The sequence below is a fragment of the Pteropus medius genome, unplaced genomic scaffold (assembly GCF_902729225.1).
Source record: "Pteropus medius unplaced genomic scaffold, Ma_sr-lr_union100, whole genome shotgun sequence".
NCBI lineage: Eukaryota > Metazoa > Chordata > Mammalia > Chiroptera > Pteropodidae > Pteropus > Pteropus medius.
In genome coordinates, this window is record NW_024355990.1 from 2,656,018 (window position 1) to 2,671,892 (window position 15,875).

General features: G+C 54.0%; 1 protein-coding gene across 1 annotated transcript in view; it reads left to right on the forward strand.

Annotated features, from left to right (window-relative positions):
• Nucleotides 1-3,200: 3,200 nt before the first annotated feature.
• CYTH1 (cytohesin 1) overlaps nucleotides 3,201-15,875 on the forward strand; it is a 65,988-nt gene continuing 53,313 nt past the window's right edge. Inside the window, exon 1 of the mRNA XM_039859940.1 lies at nucleotides 3,201-3,343. Within this exon, the coding sequence (XP_039715874.1) occupies nucleotides 3,322-3,343 (22 nt within the window). The 5' untranslated portion in view covers nucleotides 3,201-3,321. The remainder of the gene's footprint in view (nucleotides 3,344-15,875) is intronic.

A 15,875-nucleotide genomic window follows, 5' to 3' on the forward strand; every position in this document is an offset into this window, starting at 1 on the left:
ATTAGATTATTTTAATAGATTATTTCCATTTGTAATAAAAATGTGTATATATATATATATATAATATATATGTATGGACAAAAAATAGATTATTTCCATTGTAATAAAAATGTGCATATATATATAATATATATGTATGGACAAAAATAGATTATTTCCATTTATAATAAAATGTGTATATATATATATAATATATATGTATGGACAAAAAATAGATTATTTCCATTTGTAATAAAAATGTGTATATATATATATAATATATATGTATGGACAAAAAATAGATTATTTCCATTTGTAATAAAAATGTGTATATATATAATATATATGTATGGCCCTTGCTTGTTTTCACTTCACACGGCCTGGGAACCTTCTCACGTCGGTAGGGAGAGAACTCAGCCCCCATCTTTTTAAAGCTTGTGAATGCCCCCTTGTAGGGACGTGTAATACGGTAACTGGCCCCTTATTGAATACTGAAGTAGTTTCTGAAGAAGTTTGAAACACCACAGTATAAGCACAGGAAAAAATGCATTTTGGGTTCCCTCTGCTTAAAAGACTTCCTCTGTAATGCTGATTTTTGAGATTATCATGTAAGGCAGTTGTGGAGGAAGGAAGGCACCAACTTAAAAAAAATAAAAAAAAAGAGTTCTTAGGTAGATCAATCACTGAGGCCGACAGACCACAACGGGGCTTGCAGGGAGCCCTGAGCCATTTTCAAGGTTCTCTGAAGAGCAGTGATGCTGTGGGGTGGGGGTTGGGACGAAGAGGTTTGGGTTAGAACTGGGGCTGGGGTGGAGGGCCAGATCCTTGCCTTTGCGCCGCTGCTCTGTCTTCTAAGGTGTCATCATGCTCCAGGGGCCGGGGACACAAGCAGCCCATGGCCCCAGACCTGAGGACTGTACTGTGACCTCGCTGAGCCTGTCTTCAAATCTGCCATAGGGCGATGACAGCTCAGGATGCCTCTATCAGACATGTGACCTAATGGAGTGTCCCGACAGTGACCCACAGTCAGAAATAAATTGTACATCCCTATCCGGGCGACACTTGCGTCCATTCATACACGACCAAAACAAACGTGACCCTTATAACAAGTGATAGAAGCCATTTTTCCCCCTATTTAATCCTCTCTTCCTCTAATGATGACTGGTTTTCTCAACCATGATGAGCTGGGACCTGTAGATTGAAAACACTGTGGTAATGAGACAATGTAAGTTAAGAGAATTTGTAAAACAGTCAAGTACCAAGCTAATCCAGGTGATCAGTGTCACCCGTCCCTACCCAAATCTACTGCCGTTGGGAGTTTGGATAACAAGTTGGGAGTGATGAGAGAGAATCTCTTTTTTTCCTGAGTTTTGGTCATTGAGCAAGAGTTCTGGTGGCAAAGAACACCTGTGTACTATTAAAGTAAGAAAGCCAGCCGGACAATGCCTTGAACCTTCTGGGGACTGCATCCAGGGAAGAGGAGAGTGAAGGGGGTGGGTGGCAGACATCCGGGAGCGTCTCCGCTCCACTGTGACAGATAAAGCAGGGTGATTCTAAGAGCATCTGGGTCCAGGCCAATGTGAGTGAAATATGGCTGGGTCACTGAGCACTGAGCACACGCATCAAAATGCAAGAACGTAAGGGGCCTAAACGTGGCCCTCCTGCTCTGATGTGGACCTGTGGTACTACACAAAGCAGTGAAGCCAGTGAAAATTAAGCTCATTAATCTACCGGAATCAATCTTTTAGGAGAAGGGTAACCTAATCGACACAAGGGAAATGTCTACTTTCTAGAATTATTCAAAGGAAGCACCTGGGGGATGCGCCGAAGGAAGCAGAGAACATCTTGGACTTTGAGGAGACGTCAGGCTCTCCACCAAAGGCGAGCTGTTCAGTTCATGAGATTACGAGGGCTGCTTGTTCGTGAAGGGACCATTTTCTTAGGGACTGGAACAGTGGGCAGAGCTGCACCCCCAGCAAGACGTACAGATTGGGGTTCCTGAGGCTGAGGTATTGAAATCCATCTCGTCTAACAGGAATAGTTAGCTGCGTAGAAGTCTAGCAGAAGATGGTGACACGTCTGTCACTTCAAAGATCAATTCTGGGTGGAAGCCCAGATTTTGTAGTCAGAGACTGCATTCTGTGGGCAGGAAACAGGTCCTGCGGGTTGAGACTGTCCAGGTCACGAGGCTGATCAGAGCAGATCTGGAACGGAAGCGGAGATTCCTCATTCACTTACTCCTTTTCCGTGAGAGGAAATGGGTTTTCTTTGTTGTCTAGAACAAGTGAGATGTCACTGGCCAGTAAATAGGGTCTCCCCCCACTCCCACCCCATGGAGCTTCTGAGAGGTTCTGCGCCCTTGCCAGGGCCTTGGGCTGAGTGCCCCTCCAGCAGTCCAGTGCTGACAAATAAAACATGCAGCGAGCAGTCTAGCAACGTCGGAATTTAAGGGGTGCGTGAATCAGGGTGGCTAAAATCCTGAAACGCTGGGAGGTGAGTGCTTCCCTTTGAAACCTGATCCAGGTAGATTCAGAGGACCACGAAAGTAAGTGTACAGGCAGTGAACTCCTGACATTCATTGTGTTGAGGTTCAGGCGCAGAAATAAACGACTCCAAGCACTCTGCGGCCTCTGGCCAACGACCTGGCCTTCCTTGGCAAGCTAGGGCAGGCCTGACCTGCACGGTTGACGTCAGGACCACCCTGACCTTCAGTGGCCGGACACGACCTTGGGCCTTTGCACGGAGCGGGGCTGTGGGTCGGTCAGGGGACGCCAGCCCGACTCCTTGCTCGGCCCTTGCGACACCCGAAACCGGCTAGGCCCGCGGGGGTGACGGGGGCGGAGCCTGGGCGGGCGCGGGGGCGCAGGCGCGGGCAGGGAGACGGCCGCGTGCGGGGAGAGCGCGCGTGGGCGGGCGGGCGGGCCTTCGGGCCCGGGGGCGGGGCCTTGGGGCGCGCATGCGCAGGTGCGGGCTGGGGGCGGCCGCGTGCCGGGGAGTGCGCGCGTGGGCCGGCGGGCGGGCCTTCGGGCCCCGGGGCGGGGCCTTGGGGCGCGCGTGCGCAGGCGCGTGCCGGGCGGCGGCCGCGTGCCGGAGGCGGGGGGAGGTGAAGGGGGTGCGCGCGTGGGCGGCGGGGCGGGGCCAGGGGCGGGGCCACGGCGCTCGTGCGCAGGCGCGGGCCGGGGGGCGGCCGTGTGCCGGGAGTGCGGGCGCAGCGGCGGCGGGCGGGGCCCCCGCGGGAGGCGCGGGGCTGGAGGCGGGGCTCGGAGCCCGGCTGAGGCGAGCCAGGCGCGGCGCAGCGCGAGGGCGAGCGGCGAGCCCGGTGTCGGCAGCGGCACCGGCGCCATGGAGGAGGACGACAGCTACGGTCAGTGCGGCCCGCGGCCGGGCCGGGGGACGGCCCCCTCCCTCGCTTCCTCCCCTCCCGGCCGGGCGTCCGGCGGCGGCCCTGGAGGCTCGCGTTTCCCGGGGACGGTGGTGCGGGGCGAGAGCCCGGGCCGGGGCCGGGCGGGGGTCGCCGGGAGGCTGAGGGGCGCCCGTGTCTCCCGGGCGGGACCCAGGGGTCGTAGGGCCGGGGTCGCCGGGGTCGTAGTGTCTGGGTCGCCAGGATAGGGACCGGGAGCCTACGGGGCGGGGTCGCCGGGACGCGGGTCGCGGGCTGGGGTCGCCGGCCGCTGTCACCCGGCGCAGGCCTGGCGGTGCCCCCACACGCTTAGGTTTCCCTGCGCCCCGGTCTGCATTCTCCGTTGTTTCCGGCCCTTTTTGGTATTCGCAAGTTGTGTGTCCCGGTTCATGTCTTTGTCTGAAATGAACATGAGAAAACAGTAAACCACTCCGAAGGGGACAGGCTTCACCTGGGACGTTTCTGCGGCCAACTTATCGGGGACTCCGAAGGGGATAGGCTTCAGCTGGGACGTTTCTGCGGCCAGCTTACCGGGGACTAAGGTGCTGTCGGCCAGACCTCGGCACCTGTGCACCTTCGTCTGTGCACAGAGACGCGGCATAGTAAATTGCAGGACACAGATAGCGAAAACTTGACAAAAACAAAGTTTCCAGTTTTCCTCCAGCTAACCTCATCCTAAAATCTGTTGGCCAACAGCCAGGGCTGTCTTCCGGCAAACAGCTTGAAAGGGCAGGTGTTGCAAAGGGTTAGCTGAAATGCTATGGTTAGTTTATTGACGTATTATTCTGGAGGAATTTAAGAAAGAATGGCAAATAGAACAAATGGCGAACTTTTGTGGTTTGGTTGCAGAGTGCAGGCACAGCCTATTTAAAGTGCTTCTGGGGCTAAATGGAACCAAATCCCGGTTTGTTGACTAACAGACTAAAGCAGGTTTTCTGTTTATTTACAAGTAAGTCATTGAGAGACTGTTGAGACTGTTGATTGGTGAAGGGGTGGGTTTATGACCTGCAACTTGACCCTCAGCCGCAGACAGGACCCGGCAGCTGCCGGCAAGACCCACTCACAGCGTGAAGTCCAGAGCCCATTTGGGATGGGTGCCCATCAGATGTCCCCTCTTTACCTTCCAAGTAAAAGCCACATGTGCTTTTCTTTGTGACTGAAAAAATAAAAAATCACCCACTGGCTGGTTCCAAAGGATTTTCAGCCCCTCCAGACCTCGTTCTTTCTGCCCAGTGAGGAGCCTTGTTCAGCTTTGTCTGCTATTTTCTGCACGTTCTCTTGTCATTTAACTTCCTTCAGATCCCTGGGCTTCCCTCAGTGTCCTGCTGGGCTTTCTTCTTGCCCTCCCTGGTGCTCTTACCGCCAGGAGAGGCAGGAGGCTCTCTGGTTGCTTGATCTGGTTGCTTTTAGTACAGTGACTGCTTTGCCATCAGGCATGACATGACTCTGTCCTTGGAAGGGAGTGAGCAGATGCAGAGCGTATTCATCTATGACGGCTGTAACAGATAAGCACAAACACGATGGCTCAAAACAGCATACACTTATTATCTTACAGTCTGGAGATCAGAAGTCTAAATTTTGTCTCACTGGGCTAAAATCAAGGTGTCGGAAGGGCTGTGGCCTGGGGCAATACTTGTTCTCTTGCCTTTTGCACCTTCTAGAAGCTACCTGCATTCCTTGGCTGGTGGCCCCCTGCCATCGTCAAAGCCAGCAGGCAGCATCTTCCCATTTCTCCCTGATCTCTGCCCCTTCTTATTAGGGCCCTCGAATGGCATCGGATAATCCAGTGTGAGGGCCTGCAGCTTTAATGCTGCAGTGGTGATCTGCCTTTTGCCACGTAGGGTCACGTCACAGGTCCTGGGGATCAGGACACAGACATCTTTGGGGGCCGTTATTCTGCTGACCACACATAACATGAGGAAAAAGGTTATTCTTTCCCTTTATACATTTTTAGAAAGTCATCATCTTTGTATTTTGGAGGAACCAGAAAGGTTGAATTAAAGAGGATTCCCCACCCACAGGGTTCACTGCACAAAAAGTACCTAATAGTTTAAGATGATCATACGAAGAATGAGATTCTCGGTTAAGATTGGCCTCATTTTCCAGAACCTTCCATTTCCATCAGCGGTTTCACAGAGAATTTACTTTGAGGCATACAACAGCTACTCAGATTCCACATTTCAAAACGAAATGTCTGCTATGGGCTCATAAAGCACCTAAGATGCCGGTCCGTCGGCTCCCTCAGAACCTCTGTTGTTCCGAGAGTCAGCCCAGGACACAGCGCTGTTCATAGTGTGTCTTTGGGGAATTGAGTTATGATTCGCTGGCTACCACTTTGGTATGAAACAACTTTAGAACATAACTCGTTTATAATGTGCTGAAGAGAGGGGCCGAGCCTCCCTGTTCAAAGGAAATTTCAGAAACGTGCAGAAAGGCTCGACTGCACGCTCTTGGTTCCGAGCCGGTCCGGGCCGGCCCGTTTGTGTCCAGAAGCCCTTCCCCCTGCAGACGCCCCCGTCACAGCCGCTTGTCTCCTCGGAGGCTCTTAGCTCACAAGGCAGGTGCATTGTGGCTCCAGCTACGTGTGTAGCATGACACGCTATGTTGTGAAGACGAACTAAAGGTTAAAGGTCACTTCAAAGCTTTTTTTTTAAATGTGAAATTGGTGATTTTCTAAAAGCTCAGTTGACATTTTAAGAAAGATGCCCACATTGCTTGTGGCCGATTGGTCTGTATCACCTCGTTTCTTTCTAAACACCGTGAAACAGTGGAGAGTTTTTAGGGGTCACATTACCTCCTCGTTAGATCACTGTACTTCCTGGATCACCGTTCTCGCTTGCAAGGGGAAGCGGTATTTTGCCTCCATGAGATATCCTGCCCAAGAAGAGGCTCGGTGACAACGATCCTCTTGGTGACTTCTGAACTTGAGCAGGGATTCTGAACCTGCAGTCTGTCGCTTAAATGGCCTCTGGAGCCTCTCGGAATCGTACGGGAAAGTTCGTGAATGTGCAGTTTTGGGAGGCCCTTCTCTCTTGGAGGCTCTCACGCTTCTGGCCCCAGGAGTTGCTGCTGCTGCTGCAGAGATTGCCCGTGTGTTGGGAGGCAGAGGCTGGCAGGGTTGTCCATCAGTGACATTGCAGCCGTTGGCGGTGATGGCCTGCGTCATGGCAGTGAGAGAACCCAGTTTCTGAGCGCGGTCCTGAACATCGTCGAGCTCCCCTGCTGTCAAGGCCTCACTCCTCCAACGCAGCCTGGTCGCAGCTCACTTTTTACTACTTCAGACCTGAGCCTGTTCTGCGGCGGGAGGGAGGGCCGCTGTGGGACGGAGTGGAGGTGTGGCCCCGGCCAGGGTGGGCTGGCTGTGTGGGGCGCCGCGTGCGGGATGGCCGCTGGGGGGAGCCCTTGCGTCCAGGGGAGACTCGCCAGCTCAGGTGGGTGCCTCTGGAACAAGCGAGGGGCCTGGGACCCGACAGATCGCACTGGGTTCCAGGAGGCAGAGTTAGCATTCAGTGAGCTTGGGATTTTGTCTTCTGCCCCCCAGTCTCAAACAGAAACAGGAACACTTTCCGCTACGTGTCTGACCCCAGGCTCAACTAATTTTCTTTGTTTTTCTATGATATTGATGACTCTCATTGCTCTCAAATTTAATTATACGCTCAACGATTTGCATTTATTGAAAAGAACACAATTACATGAAGTCAGGACTTTCTTAGAAAATCTGGAACATAAGGTTACCATAATTATATATTTTGTAGTCTTTAAGGTAGATTTATTTCCAGGGGTGACATTAACATGTCAGAGGGAATAAACATTTTTAGAATTCCTGATGCGTGGTGCCGCTTTGCTTTCCAGGAGGTTCACCCTGCTGTTGGCACTGCCCAGGGCCCCGTGCCACTGCTGAGGCTTAGCATTCGAAAGCTTTTCTTTAAACCAGCTTAATGGTTACAGAATGCCACCTCGTTAAATCTATTGATTACCAGGTTGAAAAAAATTCCTTTTGCATGTTTGTACATTATGACCTGGCTATTCACGTGGGATGATGGTGTCTTTATTTACTTAACTGAGATTAACTTTCTTATGGTCTCTGTCAAATCAATGATATATGTTTTTCTCACTCTGACATTTTAAGAATGGGGAAATGTACACATTCATTCTGGCTGGGGTTTGGGTCAGATTAAGACCAGTTGTGGTAGTCACTTTCTTACCATTTCTTAATTTCTCTCTTAGAGTTGGAAGATTTCTCAGGCTATGCATTGTCTTCTGGCCAAATACAGAAAGTTTCTCTTAGAGGAGGAACCTGGGTTACGTGGCCGCACGGTCTGGGCTGTCATGCTGAGCAGTTGGGGCCGTGGGATCTGAGGCTCGTGCCCGCTCCTCTCCACGTGTCTCCAGTGTGCATCAACACGATCTTGTCAAATAGGTTTTTTCTTACATTCCACGCATTCGAGGTCAGGTGGTTATATAGTGAGAGCCAGGAGAGCGCCTGCGGGTGTCAAGGCTGAGAGCAAACATGTAGGTCACTTGGCGGGGAGGAGGGCGGAGGCCAGGTGCGCAGAGGCTGGACGCTCCCGCGCAGGGCCAGCTGGCGGAGGCTTCTCTCCCCAAGGCCTCTCCGCCCCTTTCCTGCTCGCCCGGAGAGGGAGGGCTTGGACAGTGGGCTCCTGTGGATGCGATTGGCCCGAACCTGCCCATCCGCTCCGTTGCCACTCTGCCTGCTGCCCTGTCTCTAATTATTGTTGCTCAGTTTCGGTTGCAGTAACAGACGCACGGGGGAGGTGGAAAATTAGAGACGCTCGAGAAGTGAGCCCGCATCGTCTGAAACTGCGGGCGGTGGTGCTTTGCTTCTCCGCACTGACTAGAACCAACGCGGAGTAGGCAGAGAGCCGCGTGGGGGGTTTCTGTCGCTTGCTCTCCAGGACGGTGTCACACCGTGTCTTTCTGCTTTGGTGACAGTGACATGGATGTTAGGCGCTTTCTGTGACACCTGGCTCCTTTAGCGAGGGGCAGGATGTTACCTTCCCTATGAGAGTCTTTAATGTTTTACACTTTTTTTTTTTTTGCGTTTTCGAAGTTTCTGTTTAGGAAGCACGTCTTTATCTGCCGTGGTGACAGCCCGTGCTGTAACTGTGGGGCGTGAGTGACGGAATTGGTTTAGCGCCGTTGAGAAGCCCTGTCCTGTCCTCGGCAGTAGTCTTGTCACAGCTTTGGCTTCTGAGCGCTTGTTTCTCAACAGCGTTCGCGATCGCCGCACCGGGCAGCCCCTGCTGCTGGCAGCCGCGGCCGCTGTCGTGGATGGTTTGAGTCTGGGAGAGTGGGAGTGGCAGGTTGTACCTGAAAGTTTAGGTAAACGGAGGAGAGCAGTCCTACCTGGATTGGGGTGGAACCCGACCTGGCAGAGGGAAGGTCACAGAGCAGCGAGTGTTGGGCAGAGGAGTTGGTACTAATGAAGTGAGTGGGCAGAGAAACACTTCGGGCCAGAGGCTGAGCGCAGGCGGGAGGTTGGGAGTCACTGGGGTGTGGCATGGGCTCTGGGCTGGGGAGGTGGAGTGGGGCGGCCAGATGGCCACAGGAGGGGGACAAAGGCACGGAGGCTTCTCTGGGCCACGGTGATGATTTTGCGTTTTAAAAAGGTGCCTTCGACAGGTGTGGTTCAGACGGGCGGTGGAGATCCACAGGGCTCTGCTGTAGTCGTCCAGGTGACATAGGGGACGGGCCCTGCATTAAAGCAGTAGGAGTGGGAGAGGGGAGAATAACTGCCAGGTGGCTTAAGGACCTAAAACGACAGCGTTTGGTTGCCAGGGTTTGGGAGGGACAGCGTTGCGGGGAGGTAGTGGAAACGGGGTTTTGGACGAGTGCCAGGTTTCTGTCGTGGGTGACTGCTCCGGGCTTGTCACCTGTGAGTGTCTGGAGCTGAACACAGGAGCTCGGTTGCAGACACGCTGAGTGGAGGTCCGAGGGCCTTCCAGACCGTCTGTCCGTGGTGAGCAGTCCGTGTAGGCAGTTGCATTTGGAAATGGGACTCAAAAAATTCTCAGCACGGGAGTGGACGTGGAGCCCGGGAAAGGCTGCTGAAACGTGCTGATTGAGACAAGCGCCAAAGATGTCGTCTCGGGCGTGCCACCACTGAAGGGCCGGGCAGAGAACGAGATCGGGAGAGGGGACTCTGCAGGCCGCTGTGCGTATCACTCTTCAGGTAACCACGGCGAATGGGCGGAGAGGGAGCAGCTGGCAGGTGATGCGGAACAGAGACTTGGTTTTAGTTTGGGCGCTTAAGACTGTAGACTCTTTGTTCCGTCCATCTGAAAACCAGCCTGGAAGCGTGGCGTCCACAGGCCGCTGTAGGCCGGGCTCACGTTTCACTGTGTTTGGGCTCCTTACGCAGCAGCTGCCGCACCGCATGCGTCTGTGTAACCTGTTAGCTTCAGTCATGTCCTCTCTGTTCTCCGCTTCCCGGATGTGCCGCTCCCAGCAGCCCTCGGGGCTGGGCCGAAGTGGTGCTCTTGACCTCCAGCTGCCGGCTTTCCCTCCCGTCGTCCTCGCGGACTCTGCAGGCGCCCTTTGCCCCTCTGCGTTCTCGTCTGCTCTCCAGAGTCCACTCGTGTCACCATTTACTTATCACCCCAATTATTATTATTTTTTAGAACTTTTTGATTATTTATTTTTCTTTTTTATAATTTATTATTTTTTTGATGGCGACATTGGTTAATGAAATCCGGTAAGTGTCAGCTGTGCACTTTGGCAGTGAGGCACGTGTATATGTTTACGCTGTGCTCACCTCCCATGGTTAGATTTCTTTCTGTCACCACATATTTGACCCCCTTTACCCCGTCTACCTCCCCCCCCACTCCTATTATTGAGGCTCGAACAACCATTCGATTCCTTTCGCCTTCTCGCCATCTAGATTCTTCCAGCCGTAAGACTCGTCTGTCCCTTCCGCCTTCTCTCCGTCATCTCCTGTTTGTGCCGGGGCATTTGCTCCATGCTGGGGCTCTGAAGAATCGTAAAGTACAGGCTCTGCTTTCAAGAAGCTCACAGTGCTGGGGGAATGACGAGTTGGAAATGTTCCCGCACGTAGGACAGGTGCCGTGATGCAGGTGCCAGGAATGCTGCGGGAGCCTGGACGACTCCGGCTCTCTGTGCTTCCGGGTGAGGGTGCTCGTGCACCGGCCGCCTACCTGGGCTCAGGTGAGAGAGAGCCTTCCGGAGCAGGTGGCCCCGCATGAGTGCGTGTGACCGCCCGCCGGGGCCGCACACTGCTGGCTGTGCCGATCTCAGTGCCAAACGCTCATCATCCCTTCTCGCGGGTCCTCACGGAAGTCCCCCGGGGGAGAGATGCCTGCGTGCCCGACCACAGGTGCGGAGCGCGGAGCTCGAGAGGGGTCCAGACGGGAGGTGGCCTGGCAGGTGGCGGAGCGGCGTCGGGCACAGACCGCTCAGGGTCCGGAGCCCGCGCCCCGCTGCCGCCCTGCCTGCGCGTCCTCATGTCCCAGGATGTCCCGCCCCATCCCCTGTTTCCCCTCGTCCATGCCTTACGGACCTTTCTGACTTTGTCTGTTTCCCGGAATTGGGGTACGGAGTTCTGTGTCTTGATGGAGTTTGAATAGTGTTTTGGTTAAAACCTGTGTTCCGTGTTACTAAGCAGATGTGTCTTCAAAGAGCCCGTAGTGGCTCGTGGGGTCGCAGTCTGGGGCGTCTGTAGGATCGTACAGCAGAGTCAGCCCTTTGTCCTGCATCTGTTGGGCAGACCGGTTTCGGGGCTGGCGGTTCCTGCCAGGGCATCTGGTGGGCCGGGCTGTGGCAGCAGGAGCGGCAGCCTGGCCTTCGGGGATCCCTCGAGCCAGGACGCGTTTCGGGTCGGGCAGCTGGGCTTTCTGGTGGCCGCTGTGAGCCCCGCCTCTTGCGTCTGTACTGAAGTTCGCCTCTCAGCCACGTACCTGGACCTTTTCGTGACACTCCTTGCCTTGTCACCGCTTTTGACGCAATGCAGAAGGCAGTCGAGAGGAGAAATCAGCGGTGAAGCAGAACACTGAGGAATGGTGCTGCTTCGGCGGGTGAAAGAGCGTCCTCCGGAGCGTCCTCCGGGGTCTTCCTACGCGAGCCCCGACTTCGCAGCCATGTCCCGTCCGGACAGGCGGCGTCTGGACAGGGACTCACCGGGCGGCAGCGCTCCGGGCCGCCGAGCCTTGGAGACGGCCTCCGCCTCGCGGGTCAGAGCCGGCCGTGGGACCTGGGTTCTCGGCCGCTGAGCGGGATGCTGTCAGCGCTGGGTTTGCTAGAGTTTCTGAAACCAGGCTCTGGGCCGCGTCCTGGTCTCCGCCACCGGTGGTGTCCGAGCGGCTCCCAGGCGCCCCGGGCCGTGCTCTGGGAGCCGAAGCCCTCCGGGTGGACTCGGTGGCCGTGGCAGGCAGGTGACTTGAACTGATGGGGGGTGGGGTGGGTGGCCGACTTCTTCAGCCTCTTCAGGAACTTTGACGACGACTTCTAACGATCTCCCTCTGTCCAGACAAAGCCTGGAGGAAATGACATTCCGAAAAGCTTCCTAGGATTGGAATGGAGAGATTATGCATTTGTAGATCCCAGTAGAAATGGGGACTCTCCCTTAGGCCCTGCTCCGCCTCTGAGAGCACCCCCTCTCTGCTGCCGGCACCTCGGGAGTCTAGCCCTCACAGACGAGAAGTTCGGCCTCTACTCACTCCTGGGCACACTCCCTGCAGCCCCCAGGCCTCCCACCCCGCCCCCAGCCTCCCGGGCTGTCTGGTTAGGGTGTTCTTCACCCAGATACCCGCTGGGTATCCCTCACTCAGCAGCCTTTGCTTGGATTCCCGGTGGCCTTACGCAGAATGCGCCCTGACTAAGCAGCCTGGGAGCCCCTCCCCTCGCGTGCTCCCCCACCCTGCTGGCCCCCACCTGTAGTGCTCATTGTCTTCTTCCCGGTAGGTTTGTTCCTCGTGGCTGGTCTGCAGCCGGAGCGGGAGCTCCCAGAGGCAGGAGTCGCCACCTCCAATTATCAGACCAACCTAAAGGCCTGCAGTGGGTCCTTGGTGGGGGCTCAGAGTCTGTGAGCGTCCCGAACCCACACGCCCTCTCCCGGTCTGTTTTCCACATGGACACTAAGGCAGTTGCTCTTGTCAGCTGGAGACTTGCAGCTGGATTTGGAGCCCAGTCCTTCCATTTCACGGTTGGTGGCTTATTTGGGGGCTTGGTTTTTGCTACAGGTAGTTGGCATCATAACCAGTTAGGAAGTTCCTCACCATCGACTTGCAGGGAGGATTATGGGACACTTTCCGTGCATTCCAGATGTTAGCAAAGGGACATTAGATGGCAAGTAGGATTATCCTGTTCCTGAAGGATGAGCGTGGCCAAGAAGTGAGTTAGGAGGGGCTCACGGGACCCGCAGTGGCGTGCTCTGTGGTTGGCGCACTGTGATCTGGGACGTGGTATGGTGTTGGACACTGGGATGTGTCTTCAGAAGAATTAGAAAATGGTAATTGTTTTTTTTCTTCATTAAAAGCCCGGGAAAGCAGCCGGGCCTTGTGGCAGAATGTAACCTCGACTTAGGGTCGTCCCCAGATGGCTGCTGTAACAAATGTTCACAAATTCAGTGGCTTAAAACAACACACTTATGTTACTGTTCTGGGGTCACAGCTAGAATCGGGGGGATCGGGGGGGCAGGCTGGGTCCTGCGGGACACTCTGGGGGAGAGCGAGCTCCGGCCTTTTCCACCTGCCAGAAGCCCCACCGCCCTTGCCTCGTCTTCGAAGCTGGCAGTGGCCGGCCAGGCTTCTGGCACCTGAGCCTGACTCTCCTGCCTCCGCCTTCTACATTGGAGGGCCCCGTGCTTCCGCGGTGCCCACTGGACAGTCCAGGGTCGCCTCCCGGCTCCCGGCCAGCGGACTTTAATTCCACCTGCAGACGTGGGCGGTCTGGAGAGGCAGATGTGGACATCGTCGGGGGCTGTCGTTCCGCCGGCCATGTCCGCTAGCACGTTCCCGGCCCCACGGGGCGGGCGCCTTCGTCCTCTGCGCGTGTCCTTTTCTCAGGGACGTGCCGGGTGCGGGCCCAGGTTCTGCTGCCCGTGCGGACTGTCCGGGTCCTCCAGCGCTCCTGGCTCCAGAGGAGCGTCCCGCACTAAGAGGGAGGGGACGCGCGTGCGAGGCAGCAGCAGCTTCACCCCCATCCTGTGTCTGTCCCCAGCAACCTCGTCCCTCATCCTAGGAGGGAGGATGTCTTCCGTCAGAAGCCCGTTTTTAGGAGTGTTCTGTACTCTCTTTGCCAGCAGAGACTCTTTCCTGGTTCCAGGCAGTGGGATCAGCCCTGAACAATGGTGCCGCAGGGCAGGAGTTCATGACGCCGGGAGCAGATACTGGCAGGATGTGATTTGGTATCATTTTCCCAGACGTTTGCCTTTTGTCCTCATGTCACATGATGGACGTCTCATCGTGTGGAGGAAGCAGGCTAGGTGCTATTACTCCGTCACGAATTTGTGTTAAATGCTCATTTGGTTTAATTTTCATTCAGATATCAAGCATACGAAACCACATTTTTGGCTAGATAGTAATGGACTTTCCTTTTTCTGATATCACAGTAATTTATTGTCTTAAACATAAGTATGTGTGTATGTAGCATTCTGACAAGACGAATTTAAACTTCAACCTTTAAACATTATAAAAATAACACAGTAAAAAAGCACGTAGTTAAAAGTCACTTTTGATTTTTAAAGGTTTTAACAGGTTCCAGGAAGTTGGAGAGATTTTAGTTCTCTTTTACCTCTGGGGTCAGTTGATTTCCACACAAAAATAGGTTCTGGGTCCCCTGGAAGCAGCAGGGCTGAAGAACACAGTCCCCGTGAGACTGAGTTGTGCTTGGAGACCCTCAGCCTGGAGGAAAGCAGACCTCAGAACCATTTGGACCCACAGGGCCGAGATGTGTGCCGCAGCGTCGCCGCCTGCAAACGAGCACGTGCTCTGTGGCTTCACTAGGGGACTCGGAACTCGGGACAGCCAGACGTCCCTCTGTGAGGGGATGACTCACTCTGTTAGTGCGTGTTTATGTTACAGAATGTTAGGTGCCCCTTTAAGCAGCAGGAAGTCTGCATTCGCACATGTGGCCGGTGGCCATCTGAGGCTGGTGAAAGAATAGATTGCTCATAAAGGCCTGTTCATTAAAAACTACGTGTTTTATCAACGCACATGCGCAGAAAAGCCTTTATAACCTTCACAAGGTTTCGGATCAAACACTGAAACCGAAACCAAACTGCAGGCTGGGGAGGGCGGAGGGGAAAGGGCAAGTGGCAGGGATGCCTTAGTCTTTACGGAGGAGCGTGACAAGTGCAGAGGCAATTATGACAGTCTTGTCTGCCTGACGATCTGTGGAAATGACGGTGGCTAAGTAATGCTTGTGTTTGGGATGAATTTCGATTCCGAGAAGTAGTGTTATCAGACTTATTTGATATCTGTGTAGAATAACTTTTTACTTCTGTTTAAAAATCTTAAGATCTCTTGTAATGAGATTTTTGTTTGCTTTAGAAAGCTATTTTAAACTAGTAAAATGCTATTGCATTTTCTGTTAAACTGAGAAACAGCTATTTGGATGCGAGGCCAGGGTTAAAACAGCAGGGGTCAAAAAGAGGGAACTAAATATTTCCTGAGTTTTTGGCTTTTCTACATGCAAATTTGTAAAATAATGAATGTTGCATTCCCCAGGCCCAGATTGGGCATCTTCATTGGCGTGCTCAGGTGCCCCAGGCAGATGAACATACAAAAATAGTTTACCTATTTGAGGTCTGTTATCTGGTGAATTGGGGTTAGGAAGGCAGTTTGCATACCTGGCGGATGTGCAGAATCACCTGGGTGAGTTTTTTAATAAAACCGTTTATTTTGGGGCCTCACTCTAGCCATACCCGACGCACCAGAGCCCTCCAGGGCAGGGCCCAAGGGTGAATGACTGAACAAGCAAAAGCAGCAGGACACACACGTAGGTTCACACGCGTTTTCAGAGACCCTCAGCTGAGAACCCAGGCATAGAAGCCCCGTCTCAGGAGCCTCCCCGCCCTCCCGGGTCACGTCGCAGGGCCTTGGCCTGGCCAGAGACGGCGCCCTGCGTCCCCTGCTTTGTGTGAAATGTGGTGTGAGGGTCTGCGAGTCCGGGACTGTGATGCACGCGTTTCTGCAGCTGTACCGGTCCCATGTGGTTTGCTTTAGGCCATTCCGAGTTCCCCTTAGAGGGCTCTGAGCTTTCAAGCAGAGGTTTTTAAGAGGAGGCTCAGCGACATCAAAGAAGCAGAAAATAACCAATGTTTTTTTTTGTTTGTTTTTTGTTTTTAATTGCTATTATGACTGCCAAGTGTATCTACCCCCCCACCTCAGCATCCCGAGTTCCTGTACGGTTTGCGTTTGTTCCTTTCAGAGTGCACTGTCCCTGTGTCACTGCCAGGCAGCCCACGGACAGGCACCATCCTGGAGCTCCGATCAGTACAGCAGAGGAAGTGGCCGAAGAG